Raw genomic sequence first — 27,188 nt, 5'->3', positions numbered from 1 at the left:
AAACATTATGTCCTGCTCTTCCCAACCTGCTCTTCTTTCTTTTGTGTATCCCTCACACTGAAAAGGTGTGTCTCTGTATTTACAATTGGTAATTCTATGCCTGAAGTGAGCCAAATGCTGGAAGGATTTAGAACGTCACTCTATGGCCCATCACTGGTTTTCTTGGTTTTCTAGGTTTTCTACTTGTAAATGCTTGCTCTTCCCCACCTGCCAAAGAACGACCCATAAGAGATGGATATTTTACTCCTGATTGGTTCAGACTAGTACGTGACTTTTTGTGTAATAAAGAGTTGACTGGCCAGAGCGGGAAGCAGGAAGTAGGAAACTTCTGGGCAGGCAGGATGCAGGCGGACTCAAGGAGAGGCCCAGAAAGGAGGCAGGCAAGAGGAAGGCTGAATGGCACTGTAAGCCGACAGTGAGACCCACAGGGGGAGACAGAACGACAGAGCAGCCGAGGTTAAGTTAGCCAGCTAGCTCAGAGACTCCCCCAGCAAACGGCCAACGGTTTTAAATTATATAAAGTCTCTGTGTCTTTATTAATTAAGCCACTAACAAGATCTGCAAAGGCCCAGCAATAGAGGCCCTACACACATCCCCTACCACCACAGTCTACCTATAGAATCAAATGCACCTTCACCAAATGCACAAGAGTTTCCACATTACGAAAACTTCTATATTGTTATTACAAAGTAACCATTTAGATTTTATAAGATAATAAGAACTAAAAATGCTTATAGTTCCGATGACCAATGTTAAAACTCTAGTATGTTAAATGATTAGTGATGTTTAGTATGTTAAATGTTTAGTGTTAATTGTTAAATATTTAGTAATAGCTATGACATAATTATGACTAAAATTCTTATAGTTCAGATGACTGAGGACCCGAAGATGGCTCAGGTAGTAAAGGCACTTGCTTCCAGCCCTGAGGACCTGATTTTAATCCTCAGGACAAATATGGTGCAAATAGAGAACTGACAGATTGATTCAGCCAAGCTTATTCTCTGACCTTCACATGTGTCATAAAACACAAACTCACAAACACACACACACACACACACACACACACACACACACACACACTACGAGAGAGAGAGAGAGAGAGAGAGAGAGAGAGAGAGAGAGAGACAGACAGACAGAGAGACAGAGAAAGAGACAGAGACAGAGACAGAGAAAATAAATGTAATAAAATACATTAAAGTCGTGAACAAAAGGCTCTGGCCAAGCAGGAAGTTAGTTATGTTGCTTGTAGAAAACCCATAGATTCCTTCAGAGAACTTGTTTTCCTTCCCCATAACTAAGAATCACAACCTGAAAGCACCTTAGCTGGTTTGGGGAGCCTATTAAAAAGCCTTTAATAAAAAGAAAATTTTAGAAACTAACACATATGTGTCTTGCATGCGCATGAGCATGCGCATGAGCATGAGCCTGATGTGATTTTAATACGTCTTTTACCCGGTCATGGATCTCTTCACAGTTTGGAGATGAACACCAATCAGAGTGGAATCTGTGGGCACAAAGGTAAGTAACTGTTAAAGAGAGAAAAACAATAATAATTAAAAACCTCTTCCTAACCTTTATAAGCATAAAATAATTTCTTCATTTGGCCAAATATGAAGAGAAAGAACTTATATATACACTCATTCTCAACTACAGTATTAATTTTCTACAGTGTCTAAACATAGTCTTAATAATTAATTTTGACATGTATTTGGGAGACTAAACCTACATATCTGATCACTTTAATGATTTTGACACATCACTCTTTAGTACATATCTATATATATAAAGATATAAAATTTCATATCAGAAAAATAATTCCATATACCATGTCTTTAAACTTAGTACTTATTCTCAAATAATTTAATATACTCTGAAATATGTGTGGAAAAAACAAGAAGCTACACATACAACTCACCAACTTTATGAATTAAGCAAATTATATATAAGAAATTAAAATACTTAGAATCTACTCACATTTCCATTCTTTCAGAATAGAAAATAGTCCCTTCTCAATAAAGGCGATGTCACCTCTCTATCCACTATGAGAATTATATTTTTTAAAAGAATGAAATATTTAAATATTGATGAGAAAAGTATGAATTTAATTAGAGTCTGTATTTTGGGATTTAAAATGTCAAAGAAGAAATAAAGTATCTATTTCTCTTCATTCTGCTCTTTTATTTAAAATTGACATTAATATAATTAAGCTATTTTATTTTATTTTATTCAAGTAATCATGAAAATTTCCAAATCCCATTAAAAATAATGCATATATTTTAAGTATTGTTGATAATTCCTCTATAAAGAAATTAGAAGTATATGCATAGATTACTTAAATTTGGCCTCTTTTTGTTCTCAGATTGTTCTTACAAAATTAGAATATTACATTATCGTACAAAGTACAGATTATTAAAGAGATAAATGGCTTTAAGGATCTACTTTAAAGGACATAATCAATAGACAATCAGTTTAATAGATAACCTCAAACCTAAATCTCTCACACAGATAAAAGGAAGATTAGCTGCACCTATGCAGGTGGTTTGGTGGAACAATTGCCTCAGTATATGAAACCGAGTGTGGAATTCTGAGATGCAACTGTGCAACTCCAGGGCCTCCCCAATGGCACTATGAATAGGTCCACTAGTCTGTGCTATGGTATAAGAAATGCTTGCCTCACATACTTTAATATGATTTACAAAAGAAAAAGAAACACTTAAACAGGATATAAAAGGGTACCAATTCCCTTTTAATTAAATTATGCTAATATTCAAGCCTAATTTTAGTAACATTGTAAAGTGTAAAACTAATCTGGATTAATAATATTAATATTTATATTTAGAAATGTGCTTCTGAAATACTTATAATCAAAATTGAAACCATTTTGTGGCATGGCAATTTCTGGATGTATTTTTTAAATAGGTGAAAAGAAAAGAGTACCTTCACTAAAATAAGAATTCATTGGCTACAACTGCTAATTTTTTTTTAGTCTGTTTATTTAAAACATGATTAAAAGGTTACCATTTTCAATCTTAGAGAAATCATAATTTTCATGAATACCTATACATATAAACTTCTGTAGCTATGGCTCTGACATACATACAATTACTAGACAAAACTTCTGATGTTTCCTGGAATATACAATATACATTTATATCAGTTTAAACTGTATCAAGACTTCAATGAATTCTGTAAACACCTGCAAATGTATTAGTAATGCCCTAGAAACACCAAACCTGAGACTGCAATCCATTTACAGAGGGTTGCTGAGTCCTGAGAGGAATAAGGCGTCTTTGCTCCTAGCAATATGAGTTGAACACTCAGAGTGTGTCCTTCTTTATAAATAAATTGCATCATGATAGAGGCGCTACACTGTCTTGGGAAAAAACTTCTGCTTGCCACAAACAATACAGCAATAAAGCCTTAACTTATTTTGGTAAGTTCAAACTAGCTCATCATTTATTTTTTAAGTATGCCTTACTTTCATCCAATCAATAGTAAAACAGGCAATGTCAAATATTAAGAATGCTCACGTTGTTTTAGCAAAAAGCTTAAGCACATCTATTCAGCAGGAAATACAGTGTCCTAACCCTCCCGAAGCTGACTCAGGGGTATCAGCACAAGTTTAGGCCGGCCTGGTCAATATAGCAATTTCCAGGTCAGTTGGGGTTACAGAGTGAAACCAGGTCTCATGAAACTAGAGGGGAGGTGGAAGAAAGAGAATGTACATAGTAATATTTACTCTTAAGGTATTTCTTCCACTGAAATATAACTGAAAAGCTAATTTTAGCTATACTCTATAAAGAATTTACAGACAGTCAAATTGTATACACAGATAAAATAACTCAGGTCCCTTCTCAATTGATACTGTGCTATCCCAGTACATTTAGAATTGGAGAATGTTACAAAATATATTTAAAAATTAAAGGGGCATAAAACAATATTCACAAAGGCAATATAAGTAAAAGCATTCTTGAAAATGTATATATACATATATATATGTGTGTGTGTTTGTGTGTATATATATATATATATATATATATATATATATATATATATATATATATATATATATATATATGTATACATGACAAGTATCAGGACAAAACCACAATAACATACGCTTCTTATAGAAGGTTTAACAGATACATTCACTGTGTTTCAATATCTGAGCAAATGCACAAATAAAGCCCCTGATAGTGAGATTCAAGTTATCAGACTTCTTCAGAAACCCCCCTTTCAAGAGCTTCTAAGAAACTTCTAAAGTGGAGGGGTGTGTGCATGTGTGTGTATGTATGTGTGTGTGCGTGCGCACATACCACATGGGAGCACTCCTGTAACACAATGCATGATTCTAATGAACTAGAAATACTATCAAGCAAAATTCTGTATCTCACTACACAACTGGTCAAAGTGCAGAAGACAGGGGACGGCAAGGTGCCCAGCTCCAATTGCTACATCTACAACACAACCCCTACACTTAAGGCTCAGGAACTATGACAGAAGAGGGAGTGAAAGACATTAAAAGCCGGAGGACAAGCACGCCTACTACAAGATAGTGTGTCTGCAATGAAAGAGACGACGCGCTCATTTAATCTCAGCAACATGGTTCCCCAAGCAAGACTCATACAGTTACAGTTCTGAGTGACCCCTAGAAGAAGAGCTACAGGAAATCCATGGCCACCAGCGGGGGAAGAATCAGATTTCTCCAGGGAAGACACCCTGACAGGTCACACAATCCGAAGTGGTCATCCCTAAGCACATGTATATACAACCAACACAAAATGTATTTAGTAGGGATATATATATCTATACATTCGTAAGTGTATAACAATAATGATTATAGAAGAGGTCATGAATTTAAGAGCAGGAGAGCAGTTGTAGGGAGGGAGGAGACGGAAATGATGTAAATATAGCACTAAGCATAAAATTTTCAAAAACCGATTTTAAATTAAATTAACAGTATTCTCTATCTCAGCATCAAGTAGCCAGCATCACAAGCACACTCACATTCTCTCCCTCAGTCTAAATGCATACAAAGCTTATGACGAAACAGATAAGCCTATCTGCTCAGAACAGGATGTTTTAATTCAGCAACCATAAGCTTGCTCAAAGTAGCTATTTTCAGCTAGACTATTGCTAGAGTCTCTACAGCTACTTAAGCCTTTGTTAATTACCTCTGGTGAATGAACTTAACATGTCTTAAGAATTTAGTGGCTACTTTTTTATGCCACCTATAAAAATGGAATGTGAGAGACAAGGCATTACAAGAATATTTCTCCAGTTTCAGCTTCTCAGTAAAAGTTTTTAAAATAACTTAGATTATTTAATGGAATAAGAATAGTTTTATATAAAACGGTGGATTTTCCCATGCCCACATATAACCAGCCCTCTGACCGGGGATATAAGTATTCCTAGAGTGAGAGCTTAACCCCTCCTGTGATTTAGATTCCCCTGGGTTGCTGGCAGGAGATAAATGAGGCCAGATGGTACACCACAATGCATGCTTCACCATGGAGACTAATCGGAAATTCAACGTAGACTATCTGTATACTTACGGTAAACCAACTATAGTTAACCACACATGGGCCTACTGAAACAACCTATCACACACTCAGTCAGATTCTCACCTTTAAGAAATGACATTAATTAGGAACAGAGAACCATATATGATTAATAAACTCATTTCCAGTAAATTGTGCCAGGGAGAAATATCAACACAATATATAATATTTTCCTAACAAACAATTTAAGCATTAAAATCAAATTTTAATTTTATAAATAATCAATTCATATGAATGTGCTGTTTACTGCTTCTAGTTCTGAGTATTCAAAGTAGGAAAGGTTTAGCTCAGGCTGGCCTTGAACTCATGTCTTCCTGATCAAAAACAAAAGATGAGGAAAAAACAGAAACTACACTTACCTTTCCCTGAGAGAGGCTCTATTTAGCACAGGGCTTGGACAATGCTTTGGTACTGTTGAAGGTGCTGAATGGACGAGTAAGGTCCTTGCAGAATGCTGGGGCTTGCTACATGTCCTTGGGCTCAAATATTCTTCACACCTCTCAAAGGGATCCTCGAAGTCTCTCCCATGTGGTGACCTGATAACCTGTTTATTTAAAAAAATGTGTGAATCTATCTGTATACATATATACGTACATACATACGTACATACATACGTACATACATCTACATACTATATAAAATGTGTACAATGTATTTTTACTTATTTCCTCCCTCCAAATGTTCTATATACAACCTACCTTGCTTGCCTTCAAATATATGGCCTCGTTTTCATCAATTGTCACATGTATATTTCTAAATACATGAAAACACCTTGCTCAGTCTAGTCTGTTGACCATTGGCTAACCAACTTGTGTATTTTTCCTTGGTAAAACTATTTCTCCTGCTCTGAGCATTATTTGGATGCCTACAGTTCTTTGTGTATGGTTGAGGTTTCCTGCTTTCCCCCAACCCACATAAGCATATCTATTGTTGTTCTTGTACAGGTCATGTTTAGGTAGTCACAACATGATACAATTTCATTAACTCAGAACATTTTTAGTAGGGCTGGGACAAGTATCTATATTGGTGTATATAAAATAAAGAACACATATGACCAACCCACTGATTTCTTAGTATAGCTATTGCGGAACTTGTCCTCTAGTAGCAGATTTCTACTAAGCAGAAATAGCTTTAAGACATTAAACAGATAACATGATACGCAAGTAAAATAAGAAGCATTACATCAGAGGAAGCAGAACAAGAAATGCCGCCATAGGAAGCAGATGGAAAGGAATTATTTTAAAAGGAGCAGTCAGAGGGGACTTCACAATAAGGAGAACATTATGATAATGCTCTGACGATACAATGGCCATGTTGGGGAATCTGCCCAAGTGTCCATTAACGGCTGGATGCTGAATAAAGACAATGTGGCATATATACATGATAAGAGTTTTATTAAGACATAAGAACACAAAAGTACATCATTTGAAGATAAGTGGATGCAACTTGAGTTTGCTGAATTCAACAAATCTAATAATGTGTAACACATTAAGGGAAAAACATATACCTAAGTGAAATAGGAGGACCCAGAACACTTGCATCCATTTGGGTTAATTTTGTGAAGAACTAAAGCCCACTTTCATGCTACAGTACCTTCTCCTGATTTTCTCAAGGAACTTTTAGCCAGTAAAACAAGGCTGTAAAATAGTAAACGCCTTCAGTACTTATCACAGAACTTCCCATAATAAGGCTCAGTCATCAATTGGGTACCCTTCTCAAAATAATACTGATTCTTCTCTTTGTGTGATCATGCAATTCCTTTCTCAAAACAGATGGCCCCTTTCCTTCACTGTTCACCTTTTTAAAAAGATTTACTTATTTATTATTATGTATGCAGTATTCTGCCTACATGTATACCTGCATACCAGAAGAGGGCATCAGATCTCATTATATATGGTTGTGAGCCACCATGTAGTTGCTGGGGATTGAACTCATGATCTCTGGAAGAACAGTCAGTGCTCTTAACATCTGAGCCATCTCTCCAACCCCTGCTATTCACCTCTTATGACTTGCTAAGTGGCTAGCCTCAGTGTTTATTAACCCTAAGCTTTTATATACAAACTTTACCAGTTAGATTCGCATATTGAAAGTCTTCCATTAAAATGTTCATGACTCCAGACCCTACAAATATCAACTCATAAGCTTTGATTTCAGAGACACTATGGCCAAGGTGGTGGCCTCTCTTTCTGTATTACACCCTAAAAAGCTTGTCTTGAGATCAATAGAGCATATAGACTGGGACAGACAGCTGGTGAATTAGCTATTGACAACCCTGGCCCACTAAAGTCTACAATGCAAAGATCTTAGATCCAGAAAAAATCCTCAATGCAGTAAAGGCCCTTCCTTCTAAGATACTCTATGATCCCTTCAGCCTCCCTTCTCAGGAGTCTCTCTAGCTGTCATGGTGAAATAACTCTTGTAGTGGGTTTGTTAAACTAAGTCCAAAGCTAAGTTCGGTCTTCCAGGATACTAAACCCTCTTAGTTATATTTTCATGTCTTCATTAGACTTGAAAACTGTGGTAAGGCATTGCTAATAGTTCTACATTGTATCTCTCTGGTATTTTCATCTAAGTTTTTGGAATGTTTCATCTAAGTGAACAACTATAAATTGCTAAATTCACCTTTGAGCCAGGCCCAAGGAATTAGGGCTTTGGCTGTTCTCTTTGCAGTAGCACCTTAGGTTACTTCTCAGATTATGGCTTCTAGGTTTGTGTTTTGGAATCTGCTGTTTGTTAGCTTGCTTGCTTCAGAGGTGAACTGCCTCCTGAATAGCTCGCCTCTGACCTTTTAGAATCATAGATTCAAGTCCTATGTTTGAAAAACCAATAATCTGAATGAATCCCCAAATAGTTAGTCAACACTGATAAACTTTCCTGCACTTGTTTCAGTTTGGTACATGCTCCTTCCAACCAGATTTAAGTGCTTCATATGTATTAAGGTGTTTATGCTGTAGGCTATTTACTTAACAACAATCTCCAAATTGTCTGCTCATTTTAAATGATATAATTTCACCAATGATTCATTAGAACCACAGACCTCGAGGTCTTCAAGACGCTGTACCAATTCTTGATCATGTCAAATCCTTTAGCTTTTAACTGCTATATTCTCTTAAATGCTGTGCAAATGCCCATGTAATAAAGGATTAATCCTCAGAAAGGCTCCACCAGAAGTTGATAGAACCATTTAGGGCGGGGTCTACTAGGTGGTTTTAGGAGACTGTAGAATCCAGTGAACCTCTCTCATGCACCCTGGCTCCTGAGGGAAGTTGGTTTGCTTTGCCACATGCTTTCACCATGATATGACCTCTCATCAAAGCACAGGGGCCAACGAACTGTAAACTAGAGCTAAAGCTCTGTGAGTCAGAACCTTTTTTTAAAAAATAAGTAATTACCTCAGGTCTCTGTTACCATAATCAAAGATGGCGCTTTGAGAGATGGTTCAGAGGTTACAGCACCTGTTGCTCTTACAGAGGACTCAACTTTGGCTCCCAGCACCCACATACTGGTTTACAAAAATCCTTAACTCAAATTCCATGCTATCTTATGCCCTCTTCTGACTTTCATGAGTACAAAGCATACAAATGGTATACATGCAGGTAAAACACATCAAATAAAATAAAATCTAAAAAGTGTTTATACTAATGGAAAGGTGATGAGCAGAATCCCTGATATTTATTATGGTCCAAATATACATGGGATCTATGAATATCCACATTACTATGAAATACCTACAAGAGTGGAGGTGACGTCTAGTTTTGTTACATTTTTATTTCCATCGTGGTAACTTCAGTCACAAAAGCCTTGTCAAAGAGCAGGCGAGAAATTCACGTCTAGAATATGATAGAAGCCACTAGGCACCTATCAGAACTCATCTTGTCCTGCTCCAGAGCAGAGATGGCGCTAAGAAGCAATCTTTGCATCAAGGGACGAACTGTGGTCAGTTCTTGGCAACCAAACAGAGATAAGTGCCCATTCCAAGAGCAGCCTCCTAGGAAACAGAGCCTTCTCCACAGCCACAAAGGGACTGTGAAGCTATAGAGTAAGGAGAGCCACAAATGGATTGATGCCTAGAATGAGTGAGAAGTTCAGAAGCACTTTCTATTTGTTAACTGATTAAATTTTAAATCTCTACTATATTTAGCTTCTGAAGTTAGAACCTTATTTGCATAACAAATAGCATTACCCTGAGCAACCCAGAAGTTGATATTTTAATATACTGGCCTTAACATAAAGCTAAATATTCATTTATGTATTCCTTGGGAGCAGGCAGCAAGGGAACAGATATTTGGGGTTAGAAAAGTTAAGATTCATATAAGTGGCAGCAACAGAATTAATAAAACTCTTGCCTGCAATAGGTTGAAAAATAGACCAAATAACTTCTAAGTTTATTCTCTAAGGAAACAGTGGGGAAAGAAATATGAGTTGGACTGGCTTTTATCTGCATTTAGCAGAGTCTCTCAAGAAGTAATGAGCATATATGCAATCAATTTGTGTCCATCAACATGAAAATTTGGAAAATTTGATAAATATAATGGAATATTATGTGACCTTTAAAAAGGAAATCCTGCTATTTGCAATAAAATGCATGATTCCAAAGTCATTGTATTAAGTAAGCCAGACTCAGAAAGACAACTGACTAGGACCCCACTTACCTGAAGACTCTGAGAAACTCAGAAAGAGAATGTAAGTGGAGACTGTTAAGGGAAACAGTGAGGAAACCTTTGGCCAAAACGGACAGAGTTCCAAGTAGAGAAGATGAAAGAAATGCAGAGATCTGTTGCACAGCACTGTGACTACAGTTAAATATATGTGCATAATATGTGAAAAGTGCTAAGACATTAAACATTATCAAGAACAATGTAAGATAATAGATGTCAGGTAGATCTAATTACATGTGTACATAGATATACATATATGCTCTAATATAAGAAAAGAAATATAATAATAAAAAAGAAAAATATGTATACATGTAAAGCATCAAGTTCCATACAGAAAATATATAAACTTTGTCATTTACATCTTATAAACCTAGGGGTGATGGGGAGAAAGTGATGTTCTCAGGAAAAATTATTTTAAGAATGGACATTAAAAGATAGTCATAAAAATGAAAAAACCACAGATGGTATAAGGTTAAGATAGAAAAACGCTTTAAGCATTAAAACGAAAACAAAACATTAAGGCTTTTCTTAATCAGAGGAACTAAAAGAAAGGCCAGATTAAGAGGTTGCTCTACAGGAAAAGACTTTCTAAACTAACACTGGCACTCAGAAGAATCATAAATGGGACCTCGTGAAAATGAAAAGCTTCTGTATGACAAAGGACACTGTCATTTGGAAAGGGTGGCTACAGAATAGTTAACAGGGGGTTTTAACAGCTACACATCTGAAAGAGTGATAATACTGAAGATAGATAAAGAACTAAAAAGAAATAGCCGAACATGAGGAAACAACCCAATTAAAAATGGGGAAGAAACTATTGCACTAACCAAGGACAATACAAGCAGTAAACACCGAACCCCTACTCTGATCTAGCCAACGGACAGGACATCCTCCACAGTTATGTGGAGAGCAGGGACTAAGTCTGACATGAACTCTGGTGCCCCATAGTTGACGACCTCCCCTTGGAGGGGAGCCCTGGTGCCACTCAGAGAAAGAATAGGCAGACTACCAAGATAAGACTTGTTAGCCTGCGACCATAAAGTGGGGGAGGAGATCTCCCTTGGACATGGACCTAAGGGAGGGTAAGAGGGTGGGGGTGGGAGGGTAGGAGGAACGGAAGAATATGAGTGATGGGAGAACAATTTAGTTGTAAATTGAACAAATTAATTTTAAAAATAAAATAAATAAAAATAAATTAATTAACTTACATGAGGAAGATATCTAAACAGAATTCTCAAAAGGAAACACAAATGGTTAAGAAGCACTTACAGAAAGGGTCAACATCCTTAGTCATCAGGAAAATACAAATCAAAACTACTTTGAGATTTCACCTTATACTAGCCAGGATGACCAAATCAATAAGACAAATGACAGCTCATGCTGGTGAGAATGTGGAGTAAGGAATGTAGAAGGGCAAACTTGGGCAGCCACTATGAAAATCAGTAAGGAAGTTCTACGGGAAGACGGGAATGGATCTACCTCAAGATCCAGCTATATCTCTCCTGGGCATATACCCAAAAGACACTTTATTCTACCACAGAGACTCTTGCTCAACCAAGTTTACTGCTACTCCATTCATGACAACCAGAAACTGAAAACCGCCAAATACTTGTCAAAGGATGAGTGGATAAAGAAATCATGGTACATGGGAGGATATAAGTGATGGGATAACAATTTAATTGTAATCTGAATAAATTAATAAAACAAACAACATTTTTAAAAAAGAAATCATGGTACACTTACACAACAAAATAGCCATTAAAATAAAAAAATCATAAAATTTGTAGGTAAACGGGTGGAACTAGAAAAAAAATCGCCCTGGATGAGGTAACTCAGAAAGACAATTATGGTATGTATTCACTTGTATGTGGATGTTAGCTGTTAAGTCATTGATAAGCAACGTATACTCTCTATACCCATAGGGGACACATATAGAGTGAAATGGATCCTCCTAAGAGAGGGAAATATAAAGATCAGCTGTTCCTAACCTCCTAATACTATGAGCCTTTAATACAGTTTCTTATATTGTAGTGACTCCCAACCATAAAATTATTTGGTTGCTACACCATAAGAGTAAATTTGCTCCTGTTAGGAACTGTAATGTAAACGTCTGATATGCAGGCTATCTGAATGTGACTCCCAAGGAGGTAAAAGGCTCACAGTTTGAGAACCACCGGAATAAATAGTTATGGGTGGCCAGGGGGCGGAGCTTAGAATTGGAGGATCAAACAGGGAGGAGTGGGAAAGAAGAAAGGCATGAGAAAGGGAAATATAGGCAGAAATCACTAAAATTAAGGGCCATTTTAAGGGGTCATATGGAAACAATAAAGTAAAAGTAAAATATATACATGCATTAAGGTGATCTAAATGAAACCACAAATACCAGGGGATATAGAGCCCCAAGTGGACATCTCTCATAACCAAAAGAAGCTTCCAGTACTGAGAAGAGGTTACATCTGATTGATTTCTTACCCTCAAACAACCCAAGCCACTGTCAAGGCTATTGGCTGCTCTCCACAAACTGACAGCAAGGCTGCATGTCTGGAAACTACCTACAGAACACAGAGAAGTCAAGCTGTTGCCTACCTGGAGTATTCACCCCTATGGACTAGGTTCATGGTTATAAAAGGTACTTATGATGCTACCAGAGGAGAAAAGCAAAGACCAACTCAGCCAGAATACTTTCAGTCTACAATGGTGACCTGTATGCGAGATAATCTGGTGCAGGGGTGGCACAGAGCTTGTGAGAGTATCCAATCAATAACTGATTTCAGTTACAGTCCACTCCAAGAGATGGATCTCATACACAATAACACATGGGTGGCCAAGTACCTGAGTCTAGATAAGTAAAGGACTAGGAGGAAACCAGATAAAACTGTTCAGCCAAAGGAATGTAGCAACAAAATGATTCCTAATGACATTCTGCTGTCCTCATAGAGCGGTGCCTTGGTCAGCCATCATCAGAAAAGCTTCCTCCTGCACCAGGTGGGAACAGATACAAAAATTCACAGCCAGACATCATGCAGGGAGTAAGAGGACCTTGGAACATTCAGCACTAAATGGGATGTCTCCATCAAATCTCTCTCCTCAGGGCTCATGGAACTCTGCAGAAGAGGAGGAGAAAGTCTAGGAGCAAGAAGTGATAGAGGACACCAAGAAATCAAGGTCTTTTAGACACAACAGAGCTGGGGCACACATGAAGTCACAGAGACTGGGGCAGCATGCAGAGGGCCTGTATGAGGCTGCACCAGAGGGAGCTACAGGATGAAAAGGACAAGGGGAAACATATCCCCATCCCTAATCCAGATGCTATCTCCAATTGATAACCACTGACAAACAAAAGATTAGTTTTCTCCAAGGGAGAAACAAGCCACTCTTATGGGTAGGTTGCATATCCAGAAGTAAATGGCCAATGCAAAATAAACTAAGTGATAACTTTGGAGGTTCTTTCTCTCATAATGTTGAGTCAGGACATTTTTCTTAATTTGAATGTTTCTCAATTTCTGTATGATGACTTCCTATTTATTTTATATAAAGAGATATAATAACTCCTTAGTTCTGAAACTCTCAGAAGTCATTTACCCCAAATACCTCCAGAATAATGGTAAGGATGAGAGGCAGCATTCACTTGAGTCAGACAGTAAAAGGAAGAAAAGATGACATGGAGAAATGTTTGGGGTGTGTGTGTGTGTACAGCTTAATTATAAGATATTTAACACATGCTTTAGGAAAAAATATCATTACACTACCACTAATTTACAAAGTTAAAAATCATGCCCAGCAGGTGCTGGTGCACACCTGTAATCCCAGCACTTGGGAGGCAGAGGCAAATGGATCTCTGTGACTTCAAGGTCAGCCTGGTCTACAACAGCCAAGGCTATACAGAGAAACCTTGCCTCAAAAACAAAAAGCAAAGAAAAAACAATAAAAATCATGGTATATGGTTTTAAAGAAACAAATTGTATACATGTATACCTATGATTCAGTACACCCTAAAATAATGTTTTAAAAAAATCACCGGGTTTTCTGTAAATGCCAAACTCTAGGTTCTGATAATTAATTACCCATATGCTGTCACCTGTTTAACATTCTTTGAGGTTCCTGAAAGCCATGTGTGATATGAAATCAATGTTTACTGTTTCAGATTATCCTAGTCTTTACAGAACATGTGTCGGCTCAGCATTCACCAAACCAGTTCCCTACGTAACTGTAACAATATCATGGTAAATACAATGTCCCTTGAAGATGTCGTCCCCCGTGAGAACCAATGTATTAAATGAGTACCTACTATACTCAAGACATGTGCAACTGCACATGAGAAGAAAGAGGACACTGGTTCAGGATGGAGTAAACAGTAAAACATAAATTAGAATAAGTGAATAAGGATGAAAAAGCTGATTATTATGCATCAACATTAAAGAATATCAAATTTGTTCAAAAGAGTAGATCAAGACTGAAATTCTAGAAACTGTCCAAAAGGAGACAGAAGGCATACCAGGAGAGGGGCAGTCTCGGGGATAAAAAGGTGTGTCCTTTAGCACACGCCACATTCAAATCCATCAACAACCTCTCTTTTTCCATGAACACTGTACCTACTCCAGCATCCCCTCGTGTTGCTCTCCTGCTACTGACTCTCATCTCTCTCTTCCTATATGGAAAGTGCCCTTGTCTTTTCTTTGTTTTTTTTTTCCTTTTTTATTATTTTACTTTTTCAAAATGTACATTTATATTATTACCCATAAATACAATAAACTACATACAGCAAGATGAACCATGAAAACAGTCAGGAATTATAAAACTGTTACATTCATGTTTTGGCCATTTGAATTTGGCAACCTTGGAGAAAACATCTTTCCTATCTTGGTGAGCCTAAAATTCTGAATGTAAATCAATATCATATCTCATCTTTACCAACTTAAAACATCTATCTAGACCTAAATACATCAGCTCCTAAACAACTAAGCTTAATTGTAAAACTGAAATATCTGGTCTTCAACCTCATCAGAGACTTTAGAAGGAATGAAACTTAATTACTTGAGTAAACCAGAAGTGCAGGTTAGCAGCTTCCAAAATGAAAAATGACAGAGACAGTTCGCTCCTTTTCTATAAACTTTCTGGTACACCCCAAGCTTCAGAGTTTTTTCTTGTTGAATACTTCATTTTTCTACTACCTGAGTATTTATCCACAAACTACTATTTGCCCATAAAAAATAATCTTTTACTATCTCCATAGTTGATGTGATAAGTGCATTTCCATGAAAAAATTCATCCTGGATTCAGAAATAATCTGTGAATTTACTCACCACTCACCATCTCCAAGGAAAGCCCTAACATAAAGAATCTAACAAAGGGCAGGAGATTAAAAATGCTTTAAAGCATAGTTCTTGGTAGAACACTCTGAGAAGAGAGTCTTCACATCTATGTATAAATGAATGTCAACTTACAGCCAGATAGTGGCATGCAAATCTTATCCTTTTTTTCCATATTTGGATGTTTTAACAATCTATTAATACAATTTGCATACTATATATTATGCATATTATGTTATATATCAATATGCTAGGCAGTAGCAATTATTAAGAAGCAAAATCAATAACATACTCAACAGCCTGAGAGTTATTGATTAGTAAAAGAAGACAGCAAACAAAGATGAAAATATATAATCAAACTATAGAACATATTTAAAGGAAATTAATGAAGAAAATTTGCCTTTAGAATAACTAAGGAAGCCTCCCTATTCCATGTAGGATATTAGCCATGATACCTGTGTGCACAAATAAGCATGTGTAGACACACATATGCGTATGTGTACATATATATAATTTATCATATATAATACATTAAAACACTCATATTGTAGACAAATGTATTTAATGTATTACATATATGCACTAAACACACATTCATATCACACAAATCAGTGTTTGTGTTTGTACCCCAGATGCAGCACATACACACACTCTCATACATTTAAATTCAACAATTATTCCAAATGGATAATGAAACCTACAGCATATCTGTAGGAAGACATTCATGAAGGTCTATTGCACCCTTGGCAGCTACCAAAACCATGACATTCCATGCTGTGACAACTACTGCTTTCACATTATTTTAAAAAATGAAAATGATAACTTGTCAGAATTTATATAGCAGAAATATACTTTTTAAAAAATATTTATTATTTATATAGTGCTGTGCCTACATGTACTTCTACATGCCAGAAGAGGGCATTAGATCGCATTATAGATGGTTGTGAGTCACCATGTGGTTGCTGGGAATTGAACTCAGGACCCCTGGAAGAGTAGTCAGTGTTCTTAACCTCTGAGTCATCTCTCCAGCCCAGCAGAAACATACTTACGCTGGCTGAAAACCAAGGAAGTTGCTATAACATAACTGGTTTACCATACCTTGTAATCCTTGGATCTGCAGCAGCCAACGTGATGATGATCTGGAAAAGACCGTACGGAACAAAGGATCAATAAGTGACATCCGAGAGGCATTGGCTTCACGTTTGGTTTTTACTGTCATCAGCATTTCTCAATCCCAAGTCATTCAGCAGATATCAAAAACACTTTACAATCCTTCAGTGGTGTTACAGTGCTAAGATGGCGGCCTAACAAGTTAAACTCTGCCAGTTCTCAACAGCTCTGTGATTTCACAATCACTATCTCCATTATAGTAGGAAGTATCGTCATGCAGAGAAATAATGATTTGCTTTGGTAAACCATTAGAGTCTGAAAAAAATATGTGATTTCAGTCACTAAGCCAGTTTATCATGAGACGTCCCTTATATCTGTGGTGGAGTGTAGGGAACCTGTACATTTTGCTAGGGAACAGCTGTCACTTAACACCTCAGGCTCCAACACTGACTCTATGGTCCCAAAATCATTCTCCTTAAACTTTTAGGCCAATATTCTGAATTTGCCTGATGTCTACCTTTTATAACATTGTCTAAAAGTTATATATTACTGTAATTTCTAATGATTAAAATAAAATTAAAGGAAAAAAGATAACTAATTCTGCCACATTAGATACATTTTTCCAGTCAAGCTACATACTCCATCTCTGTTTCAGTCCTTGTTTCAAGAGCAGGAAAACAATGCTTACCCAGGTTAGAATCAACATCCAAACTTACATTATATACACTGTGACAGAGGACAGCATAATAGTCACCACATAGGAGTTTTGAAATTGAATCCTAAATATCTTCCCAAAAATTACATGATAGAAACATCATAGAGTGTATGTATATATATATATATATATATATATATATATATATATATATATATATATATATATTTCTATGTATTACTTAAAGGACTCACAATTTGAAGATTCAAGTATAATATAATCTGTTAGATTTTCAGTAAGCAAACTAGAACCATATTTGTTATTCTGCCTTACATATTCTAGCCATAAGTTTCTATAGTCTATTCTCTCAACTTTATCTGGGGAAAAATCTATATAGATCAAGGCACAAAATAGTTTATATTCAATAAGTTCTGAAGGAAGTTGCTTGCTTCCTTGGTGTCTTGAATCAAGCTAGATGTCAGTGGAAATATTAATGTTTTTCTCATTTTATTGCAGCCAGGCATGTTGGCACACATCTTTAATCCCAGCACTCAGAAGGCAGAGGCAGGCAGATTACTGTGAGTTCGAGGCCAGCCTGGTCTACAAAGCAAGTCCAGGATGGCCAAGATAACATAAAGAAACCATGTCTCAAAAAAACGACGAAGAAGAAGAAGAAGAAGAAGAAGAAGAAGAAGAAGAAGAAGAAGAAGAAGAAGAAGAAGAAGAAGAAGAAGAAGAAGAAAGTCAACTTGTTATCAATAGGAATCAAACTTTTTCAACTACGCTTCAAAAATTTTTTTAAAAAGGTAAATCCAACTTTTCTGTGAGTAAAAGCACACATGACCACAAGCATCAGAAGAAATCAAAGACTGATGAGAACATGGCCTGAGAGAGAGAGAGAGAGAGAGAGAGAGAGAGAGAGAGAGAGAGAGAGAGAGAGAGAAGGGGGGGGGGGAGGGAGGGAGGGAGGGAGGGAGGGAGAAGCTAACTTTTTAAAGATTGAGATAACAGTTCTCTGGCAACTGGTATATACCAACAGTTTCCACATATTAACACACTAGTATGTCTTCTGCTTTTCACAACCATTTATAAATTCATCATAGTTTGACAGCCTTATAATATTCTTTTTTTTTTTCTTACCAACTAAGCTTTTACTCTGATGTTTCAGGCTCCCAGTGTTCCCATTTAATCATTCTTACCAACCATTAGGAACCAACTGAGTTCTAAATGTGGGAGACAAAGAAAATAAAAGTCATAGCCTGTGGTCATGAAAAACTCAGAATGTATCTTAGTTAGAGTGTACAATGTTGAATAACAAAAGCATGAAAGAGCAGGCTAGACATAGGAAAGGTGCAGGCGGCTAATGATATAAAACATATTAGAGGGTAATCCCTCAAGGTTGAAGACAACCAACAAGCTTTGTAACCCTGAGGAAACTTGAGCAGGGCATGATGCATAAGATTCTATTTAGAAACAGTCTGAAGAAATGGAAAAGAGCTAGCTCAGATACTGTGTGATCCTGAACAACTTCAAAGCCCAGGTTTCTTTATTCATAAAGTGGAAATAATTCTCTAAGCTTTCATGAGGTCTCTATGATAATTAGACAATGAAATCTAAGTACTCAAAATAGCTACTAGCAGAAAATATTTTATAATATTAGCTATTGTTTTTTATCCAATAGTGGCATGAAACGTGATAAAAACTGAATCTCTGTACCCCTCTTCCTCTAAGACTCCTATGATGAAGTGCTCACTCACTCCCACTGTAATTGTTTTCTGTGAGGTGATAGTGTTTAGATGATGTCATGATAGCAAGCCTCAAGACATGATTTTCTTTCAGAAGATACATCAGGAGTCTTCTTATTCACTCCCTTTCTTGCTGTCTTTTCTATTCCTCCTCCCTCCACAAATTCATGTGAGTACACAGTGACATGATAGAAGACTATGTATGGTCCCAGCATCTTGGTCTCAACTTTCTGAAGCTCCACAAATGCAGAATATGTCACTGTCATTTGCTTATTAAACCAAGCATTCTACAACATTTTGTATAGCAGCATGGACAACATAGTAGAGGAGCTACAACTGATTATTATTTATACTTTAAATGTATAAAGCTTCCTAGATAATAAGCAATGGAAGTAAAGTCTCCCATTAGCTCAATGCTTCTTCCATAAATATAATGAAAAGACTTTCTTATACAGGAAATAATATAGAATAAAAAAGTTTCTTAGACTTAAAAAGCTGACACCAAATTATAGATTTGTTAACCAATGAGATGTGATAGGCAATTGAAAGAATCAAGTGCCAAGTAGGAACTAACAATCAGAAGCCATTTCCTTCAATGCCTGCAACAGGAAAACCACATCCATTCATTCCTAAAGAACCATTCACAGCAGGGCTCCAGTAATAAATCTGCCTCAATACCTTTCCTCATCCCTAGCTAAACCTTATCCACAGGCTCATGTGATTCATTTCCTAGGAGCCAACTGTGACCTCAAACAAGAATTTAAAGAGTTTCATCTAAAATGTAGTTTTTCTTTTTGTCAAAGTAATTCTCAGTCTGACAGTTACAACTAAGTTTCTTATGTGTCAGTCAATCTCTATTTGGGCAACTTCCATAGTGCTCAGCTACAAAAGACACTGGCTTTCTTTCTTTGCATAATGCCACAGAAGTGTGCCTTGCTCCGTAAGTTATTTACTTAAACAATAATTCCCTAATGCAACTGTGTATCTGCTTGAAGATCCAAAGAGCTTCTGCCCTCTTATCATCCCCCACCCATGGTTGCCTGTCCAATGCCCACTCAGTGCCTTAAGTTTGGCCTTGCTCTCCGGTGAGTCTTCATCAAGCAAAGGGAAATGTTTCTGCCAAAACTCACTCCCCATAACCACAAGCAAAGCTAGGACATCCAGGTTTAAGAAATAATACTAGGGTTCAATATCTCTTTGACCTGGGCCAACCAGACATTCATTCCTCAGAGACAGGGTCCTGAGAGAGAGGACCATGAGATCAAAAAATAAGGAGACAGATTAAAATTGGTATCAAGAAGTCTTGAACAAGCTATGTCTCATACCAAGGAAGCTTATTAGGAAGTATAGCATCTTATATACTATTTCCAGGTAGAAATGGGGCAGAGTCAGCAGACACTACCATACAATGGGATAAGTCAGAGGGAAGATAAACAATGTTGCATGGGATGGGGCACAACACAGAGTATCTCTAGAATATTACAGACCAAGCACACAGTGGGCTTTGGTCTGATAATCATCGGCCCTGTGGTTGGAAGAATTGGGTTCTCAGAATCTGAAGCCATGGCTCACCCAAAACTCTAGCTCTAGGCCACTACTAACTCTGCCAAGCACATTTCTGTTTTTACCAGATCAAGTCATCAGAGAAAGAGCTCCTGAGACCCTGGCTCCAGGCTATTCCTGGCTCTGCCAAGCATGTTCCTGGTATTGAGAAGGAGCTATATTCCTTCTACCTATATCAGGATCTCAGGGAAAGCCTCAGTGTATCAACATCTTTCCAGCGATGCAACATGCTAACGGGGAAAGGAACATTAACAGCATTTTACATTTCTTGTTCATCTGTGCTTTGTTCATCTGAAACTACTTCTTCTGATCTCCAATTCAGGCATCCTTCAGCTCCCAGCAGGAGTGACTCCAGGACCATCACCACCACCACCACCAATTTCACAGATTCTTGAGTTTCTTACATAAAATGGCATGACATTTGAATAGAACCTATGCACACCCTCTTGACTACTTCCACATCTTCAAGATTACTTATCTCTAATATAAATGCAATGCAGATGCTATGTGAATAGGTCCTATATTGTTTCAGAAGTCAATACAATAAAAAAAAGTTTGTATATATTCAGCAAAGTCATAAATTTTCTCTGACAAATATTTTGGATATGTGGTTTGTTGAACCCATGAATGCAGAGCCTGCATATATAAAAAGCCAAGTATGTATTTTTATCATTTTCATTTTTAGGACTGGACTACACACTCAACAGTAAAGCTAAAAAGACAATATCAAGCATTGTTGAGGATGTGGTGAAACTGCCAATGCCAAACACTCATAGTAAGATTATAAAATAGTGTGGCCACTTTGGAAAATATAATTTTTTAATATGTTCACGACATGCATCAGGGATTTTATTCCTGTAGATCCAAGAGAAGTGGAAGTATCTGTCTACATGAAGAGTTCAAAGCACATCCTCATACAGCGTACCAGTAACAGCCAAGCTATGTGACACTATGGGAACTGCAGGTGAGAATACAGGTGATGAAAAGAAGGTAAGGAAGCTTTTGACACAACAGGGATGCTTCATAAATGGATTACAGTGACAATTTCATCCATATAAAATACATCAAAAATATCTGTGTACTAAAACTTGAATTTTGTCTTATATAATATAAACACATAGAGAGAAGATATTATAAATTTTTTAAAGGAACCAAATAAAGACTCTTAGAAATGACAGCCCAGCTCTATGAGAAAGCAAAAGAGAGATGTATTTAAATGAAAGCTAAGGCATTTAAAGTTAGGCATTTTCCTAATAAGTTAAATATTTGACACATACATGCTATTGGATTGATAAATGTTACCATGTGTTGCTATTAACTTGATATGTAATTTTAGGGTTTATAATGTTATTTCTAAATTATTTGACTTAAAACAATAGACATCAAAGTCAGTAAAAGGCTGAAATTTTATATAGAGTTCACTTTCATAAAATAGTCTTCCAACTTATCAATCTCACCCAGCTGTGAACTCTGGTATCTAAAATAATGATCTGATTGACAAGACTATGTCAATTGGTGTAACAGTGGCCTGAATGCTGTCGGAGTAACCAACCACTTTTTTTAACACATTTTTATTGAAAAATAAAATAATTCATATTACATCTCATTTTCTATCTCATCCCATGCATCCTCCCATTTCTCCCCCCTCCCGCTTTCACCCCAATCCCCCTTCCCTATGACTGTGACTGAGGGGGACCTCCTCCCCCTGAATATGGTGCTACGGTATCAAGTTTCCTCTTGGTAGTCCGCTATCCTTCCTTCGAGTGCCACTGGCCCTCCCCAACAAAGGGACATGGCCAAATATGGGGCACCAGAGATCCTGTGAAAATCAGTCCCCAGTCTCCACTTAACTGTGGAGAATGTTCTGTCCCTTGGCTAGATCTAGGTAGGAGTTTGATGATGACTACACGTTTTGTCCTTGGTTGGTGCCTTAGATCAAGCAGAACCCCTGCGCCCAGATCTGCCCATCATAGTGTTCCTCTTGTAGGTTTCTACGACCCTCTGGATCCACCTACTTCCCTATCCCCTATATTTTTCTCACCTAGAGTCTCAATAGGATGTTCTCACCTCTATCCCACTTTCCTGCTAGGTGCAGACTTTATTGGGACCTGCCCCTTGGGCTAGGCTAATGATCATAATGAGTGAGCTAACCCAGAAGCAGAGAGACTCAAATGGTATATACTCACCAACCACTTTTTAATAGGCTTTAAAGCCCTATCCATGATATGGAACCCATATCTTGTACTGTCAAGTGAGATAAAGAACCTGTGGCTAGACAGTTTTACAGGATGATTTTAAGTCAACATTGACACAGTTCATCCTCACAATCCTGATAAAGATGGACTTAACTAAATTTTGTTGAGCAAAATGACAGGCTTCAAAAGGATACATGGCTTATAAGACAGAAGATGATGTCTGTATCTGTCTACTAGGGCTACTATAACAAGGTATGTGATAGGCTGACTGGCTTAAACAAAGGGAATCGTTTCTTATAGTTCAGGAGGCCAGATACAGACCAAGTTCTGGTAACATTGTTCCTTCTGGATTGCAGGTGCTGCCCTCTGGCTGAGTTCTAATGCAGCAGTGAGAAAAACACTTGTTTTGTTTTGTTTCTTACAGGACACTAGTCACATAATGGGGCCCCACTCTTGCAATGTCTTCTAACCACTGCTAACTGCCATCACAGTGGGGCCTGGGCTTCAACATACAAAGTATGTATTATTGATTTGGTTGTTTATTGGTCTGTTTTTGATTGGTGAGTCAAGGTTTCATGTAACCTGAGATGACCTCAAGTTTGCCATGCCGCTGGACCCCTGATCCTCCTGCATTTACCTCCCAAGTGCTGGGATTACATGCATGCGCCGCACAAAATGCAAAGGTTTAGGGGCTACAGTGCAGCATATAGTAATTGTATTGGTGAGACAATTTATGCAAAGGCATTATATATGGGAATCAGGAAAAGTAGAGGAGAAAGAAAAATGTGAGAGAGAATGAAAGTAAGTGCTATCTGTGGGTACTGAGCAAGAGGGATATAGGAACTTTGTACTGTTTCTATGTTTGTATGAAAAGACATCAAAATACAAAAATCTACAAGGAAAAAAGTAATTCCTCTTGACATCCTCAAAGTATTTCTGCACAGGAAGCTGACAGCTTCAGTCAGGCCATTAGGGACAATAACTATTTTGCTGGCCACTGTCAAGAGACCAGGCATGTAGCATTGCAGGTAAATCTACCCAACACATCTGCCTACAAGTTACTTCTGTTTACCTCATTCACACAGCCCATTTTCTATGTCACATAGGGAAACAAAGTGCAACACTTGTCTTTTATTGTCACATAATCTACTATTCTGTATATAAGTAAAAATACCTTATAAAAATTCAAGCTGAGCATGGTGGCATACATCCCAGCACTTGAGAGGCACAGGCAGGAGAAATTGTGAGTTTGGGACCAGCCTGGTATACATAGCAGGTTGTAGGATAGCCAGAGGTATTTATACACACCTTGTCTAAAGAAATAGAGATAGTGGGGGGCAGTAAGGAAAGGAAGAAAGGGAAAAATTTTCAAGAAACTATGAATATACTAAGTCTTCCATCAAATATTCTGATGGAAAATAAAGATATCCAAATTTAACCAAAATTCATTTTCTTTATTGGTGCTTAAACAAACAAAAAATCCTCTGTAAAAAAAAAAAAAAAAAAAAAAAAAGAGCCTATCATTTCCTCATTTTAAAAGGTTTGAGTTCTTTATATCCCAATTGTAGCCCCCTCTCTCATCCCCTCCTGATCCCACCTCCTCCCTCATCTACCCCCATCCCATCTCCTCTCTCATTCCCTACCCCTCCCTCCCCTAGTCCTTAGATAGGGGAGCTCTCCTCCACTAACATCTGATCCTAGCGTATCTACTATCTCCTGTACTATATGTGACCTCTTCCTTTGTGGTCTGATTGGGCTACCCTACACACTCTGTCCAGTGTCCAGCTTTAGTCTCTGTAAGTGTCCCTGTAGTCTGCTGGGAGGAGTCTCTCCTATGTGGCAAAATAGCCCCTGGGCAAAATGTCCTCGTTCCTGCCACAAACAGAATCTGCCTAAAAATGGGCGACTTAGATGCAGGCAGAGTCGACAGGCGCACTCTGTCAAGTCAGAGTAAGCAAGTCCTCACTAGTGCCTGCCCTGCGAACAAGTCTGGCAGAGATATTGGGCCAGAAAGCTGAAGATGAGGCTCCAGTGCTGTAAAGTGTATTAGGGGACTGGTCAGGCGGTAAACTGTCTTAAGTTAATTTGCACATTTTGGAAGCTGCTAACCCACACTGCTGGTTCACTCAGGAATTTAAGTTTTATTCCTTCTCAAGTCTCTGAGGGGCATTGAAGACAAGATAGTATTTTAGATCAAGATAAAGAAGTTAAGCCATTAGAGTTGAGATAGGAGAGATATTGAATCTCATTCTGAAATTCAGACCCAACAAGACAGGAAAAACACTTGCTTCAAACGAGATGAATGTAGATGGCCAAGCCACTATGAATGTAACATGTACAGAACTCATTATTCTCATGATTGTCACATGCTTCTCCCTGCTGTATGTAGTTTGTCTTATACATGTGTAATAAAATAAAATAAAAAATAAAAAGATGGTATACACTGTAGCTAGAAATAGAAGGTATCCAAGCTTACTACACAATATGATTCCATTTTTCTTCCTCTTATATAATTTCCTCTACTATGACTTTCTCAGTGTGTAGTAAATTAACATTAAAGGTTGTCAGTAAATACTTACTAAGCTGCTAGCCACTATCTAATGATATTAATTATTAATATTCAAAAATACTTCACTGTACAATGTCATCTAAGCATCTTCAAAAAGTAAAACAAAAATCAAACAAACAAAAAACATTATGCTGAACATAAGAAATTTACTTTGTCACAGAGACTGGGCTAACAATTAAAATACATTCTTATAAATTAAACCTAAAGGATCCAACATCTTAGGTATTATTTGCTAAGTGCATGTGCTCACCTACTTTTCATGGTAACATTTCCCATGTTATCTCCAATCCTTATTGATAAACTAATCACTGAGTTAATATGAAAGAAAGTAGCAGGGAATGTAATATATATTATGTCATTGACTATATATAATATATAATATAATGCAGTAAAAACTGTGTTTTGATTAATCAGTGTCAGGTAAGGCTTGGCAGCTTAAGCAACTAGAGTGAAGAAAGACAGCTTGCCCTTACCACTCTGCATCCTGGCCCATCCATCTCGTTCACAGTCTCTGCCAGGTGATCCATATAAAGTATCAGCCCTGGGACTTGGGGGATCAACCTAGAGGAAAGAGAACTTGCAATGTGAAACAGTGCTTCAACCTTTCCTTCCCATTCTCAATCTTACAGCACTGCTAAAGAACCAGAGTATCTGCCACACAGCAGGTGAATCCACAGTGCTGCTGTGTTCCAAAGTCAGGGCTGAATCACATATGAACAATGCATTTGCAACAAAGCTGAAATTAAATGCCACCAAAAAAGACCAAATTTGCAGTTAAGTACTAAGTACCCCATTTCACCTTTTGTTTTTTATAACAAAGTTACAAAAATAAAAATATCCTAGAGTGACCTCTTCCACCTTACTTACAAAGTTTAGCAAGCACGTGGAATTCAAATAGTATCTTAGCTTTGCTGAGCAGTTTATAGTTGACAAATAAGGTCAACTGTATCTTCTAACTAAAAATAAATATGTCACAGTGATATAAATACATCAAAAAGATAGGCCTACTGAAAAAACTAAAACCAGTTATGAATCAAAAAACAATAAAACGAGCAACAAGTGAACTCAGGATAGCAAAAATGTCGATCATGTATGATAAGATCATAACCTACGTCATAGGAAGACTTCCTACAAGTCAACAATAGCAAAAGGGAAACGATCAGAAGATGAGCAAAAGGCTTGAGTAAGCATTTTAAAGGACATTCACGTGGTAGCACACACCTTTAATCCCAGCACTCAGGAGGCAGAGGCAGGTGGATCACTTGTGAGTTCGAGGCCAGCCAGGTCTACAAAGTGAGTCTAGGACAGCCAGGGCTACACAGAGAAACCTTGTCTCAAAAAAAAAAAAAAATGAATGAATGAATAAATGAATGAATGAATAAATAAATGATATTCACTAACACATCATTCACTAGAGAAACGCGAACCAAACCACAATGAGATGACACTCACACTCACTAAGGACTAGGAAAATTAAGCAGGCTTGGGCTAAGGCTTGCCTGTATCCAATGGCCCTAGCTTTAGTTCCTCACTACCACAGAAAAATGTAGTAAAACAAAACAAAACAAAACAAAAAATAAAAAACAAAAAAGAGAACATGCCGGGAGAATGTAAGGAAACTGCAACTCTCTTCCACAGCTGATGGGAATGCAAACTGTGGCCACTCTGAGGTTACAGTTTGACAAGTCTTCAGGTTAAACATACAATTGCCACAGGATAACACAAGTCTATTCCTTGGTATTTACCCAAAAGGTTTGAAAACAGAGTTATTCAAATACTTGTACACATATCACTCATTAAGGTATTGATTATAGTAGCTAAGG

The 27,188-nt window shown here is 37.3% G+C and overlaps 1 protein-coding gene across 1 annotated transcript in view; it reads right to left on the bottom strand.

Moving 5' to 3' along the window:
• Positions 1-27,188, bottom strand: part of Spata6 (spermatogenesis associated 6) — a 100,774-nt gene that overhangs the window by 23,988 nt on the left and 49,598 nt on the right. Inside the window, exons 8-11 of the mRNA XM_051171140.1 lie at positions 25,839-25,926; positions 16,627-16,667; positions 5,921-6,105; positions 1,381-1,504 (exon numbers count right to left, since the gene is read on the bottom strand). Of these exons, the coding sequence (XP_051027097.1) occupies positions 1,381-1,504; positions 5,921-6,105; positions 16,627-16,667; positions 25,839-25,926 (438 nt within the window). The remainder of the gene's footprint in view (positions 1-1,380; positions 1,505-5,920; positions 6,106-16,626; positions 16,668-25,838; positions 25,927-27,188) is intronic.

The sequence above is a fragment of the Acomys russatus genome, chromosome 29 (genome assembly GCF_903995435.1).
Source record: "Acomys russatus chromosome 29, mAcoRus1.1, whole genome shotgun sequence".
Classification (NCBI taxonomy): Eukaryota; Metazoa; Chordata; class Mammalia; order Rodentia; family Muridae; genus Acomys; species Acomys russatus.
Note: the sequence above shows the minus strand (reverse complement) of the source record. Positions and strands in the feature narration are given on the sequence as shown.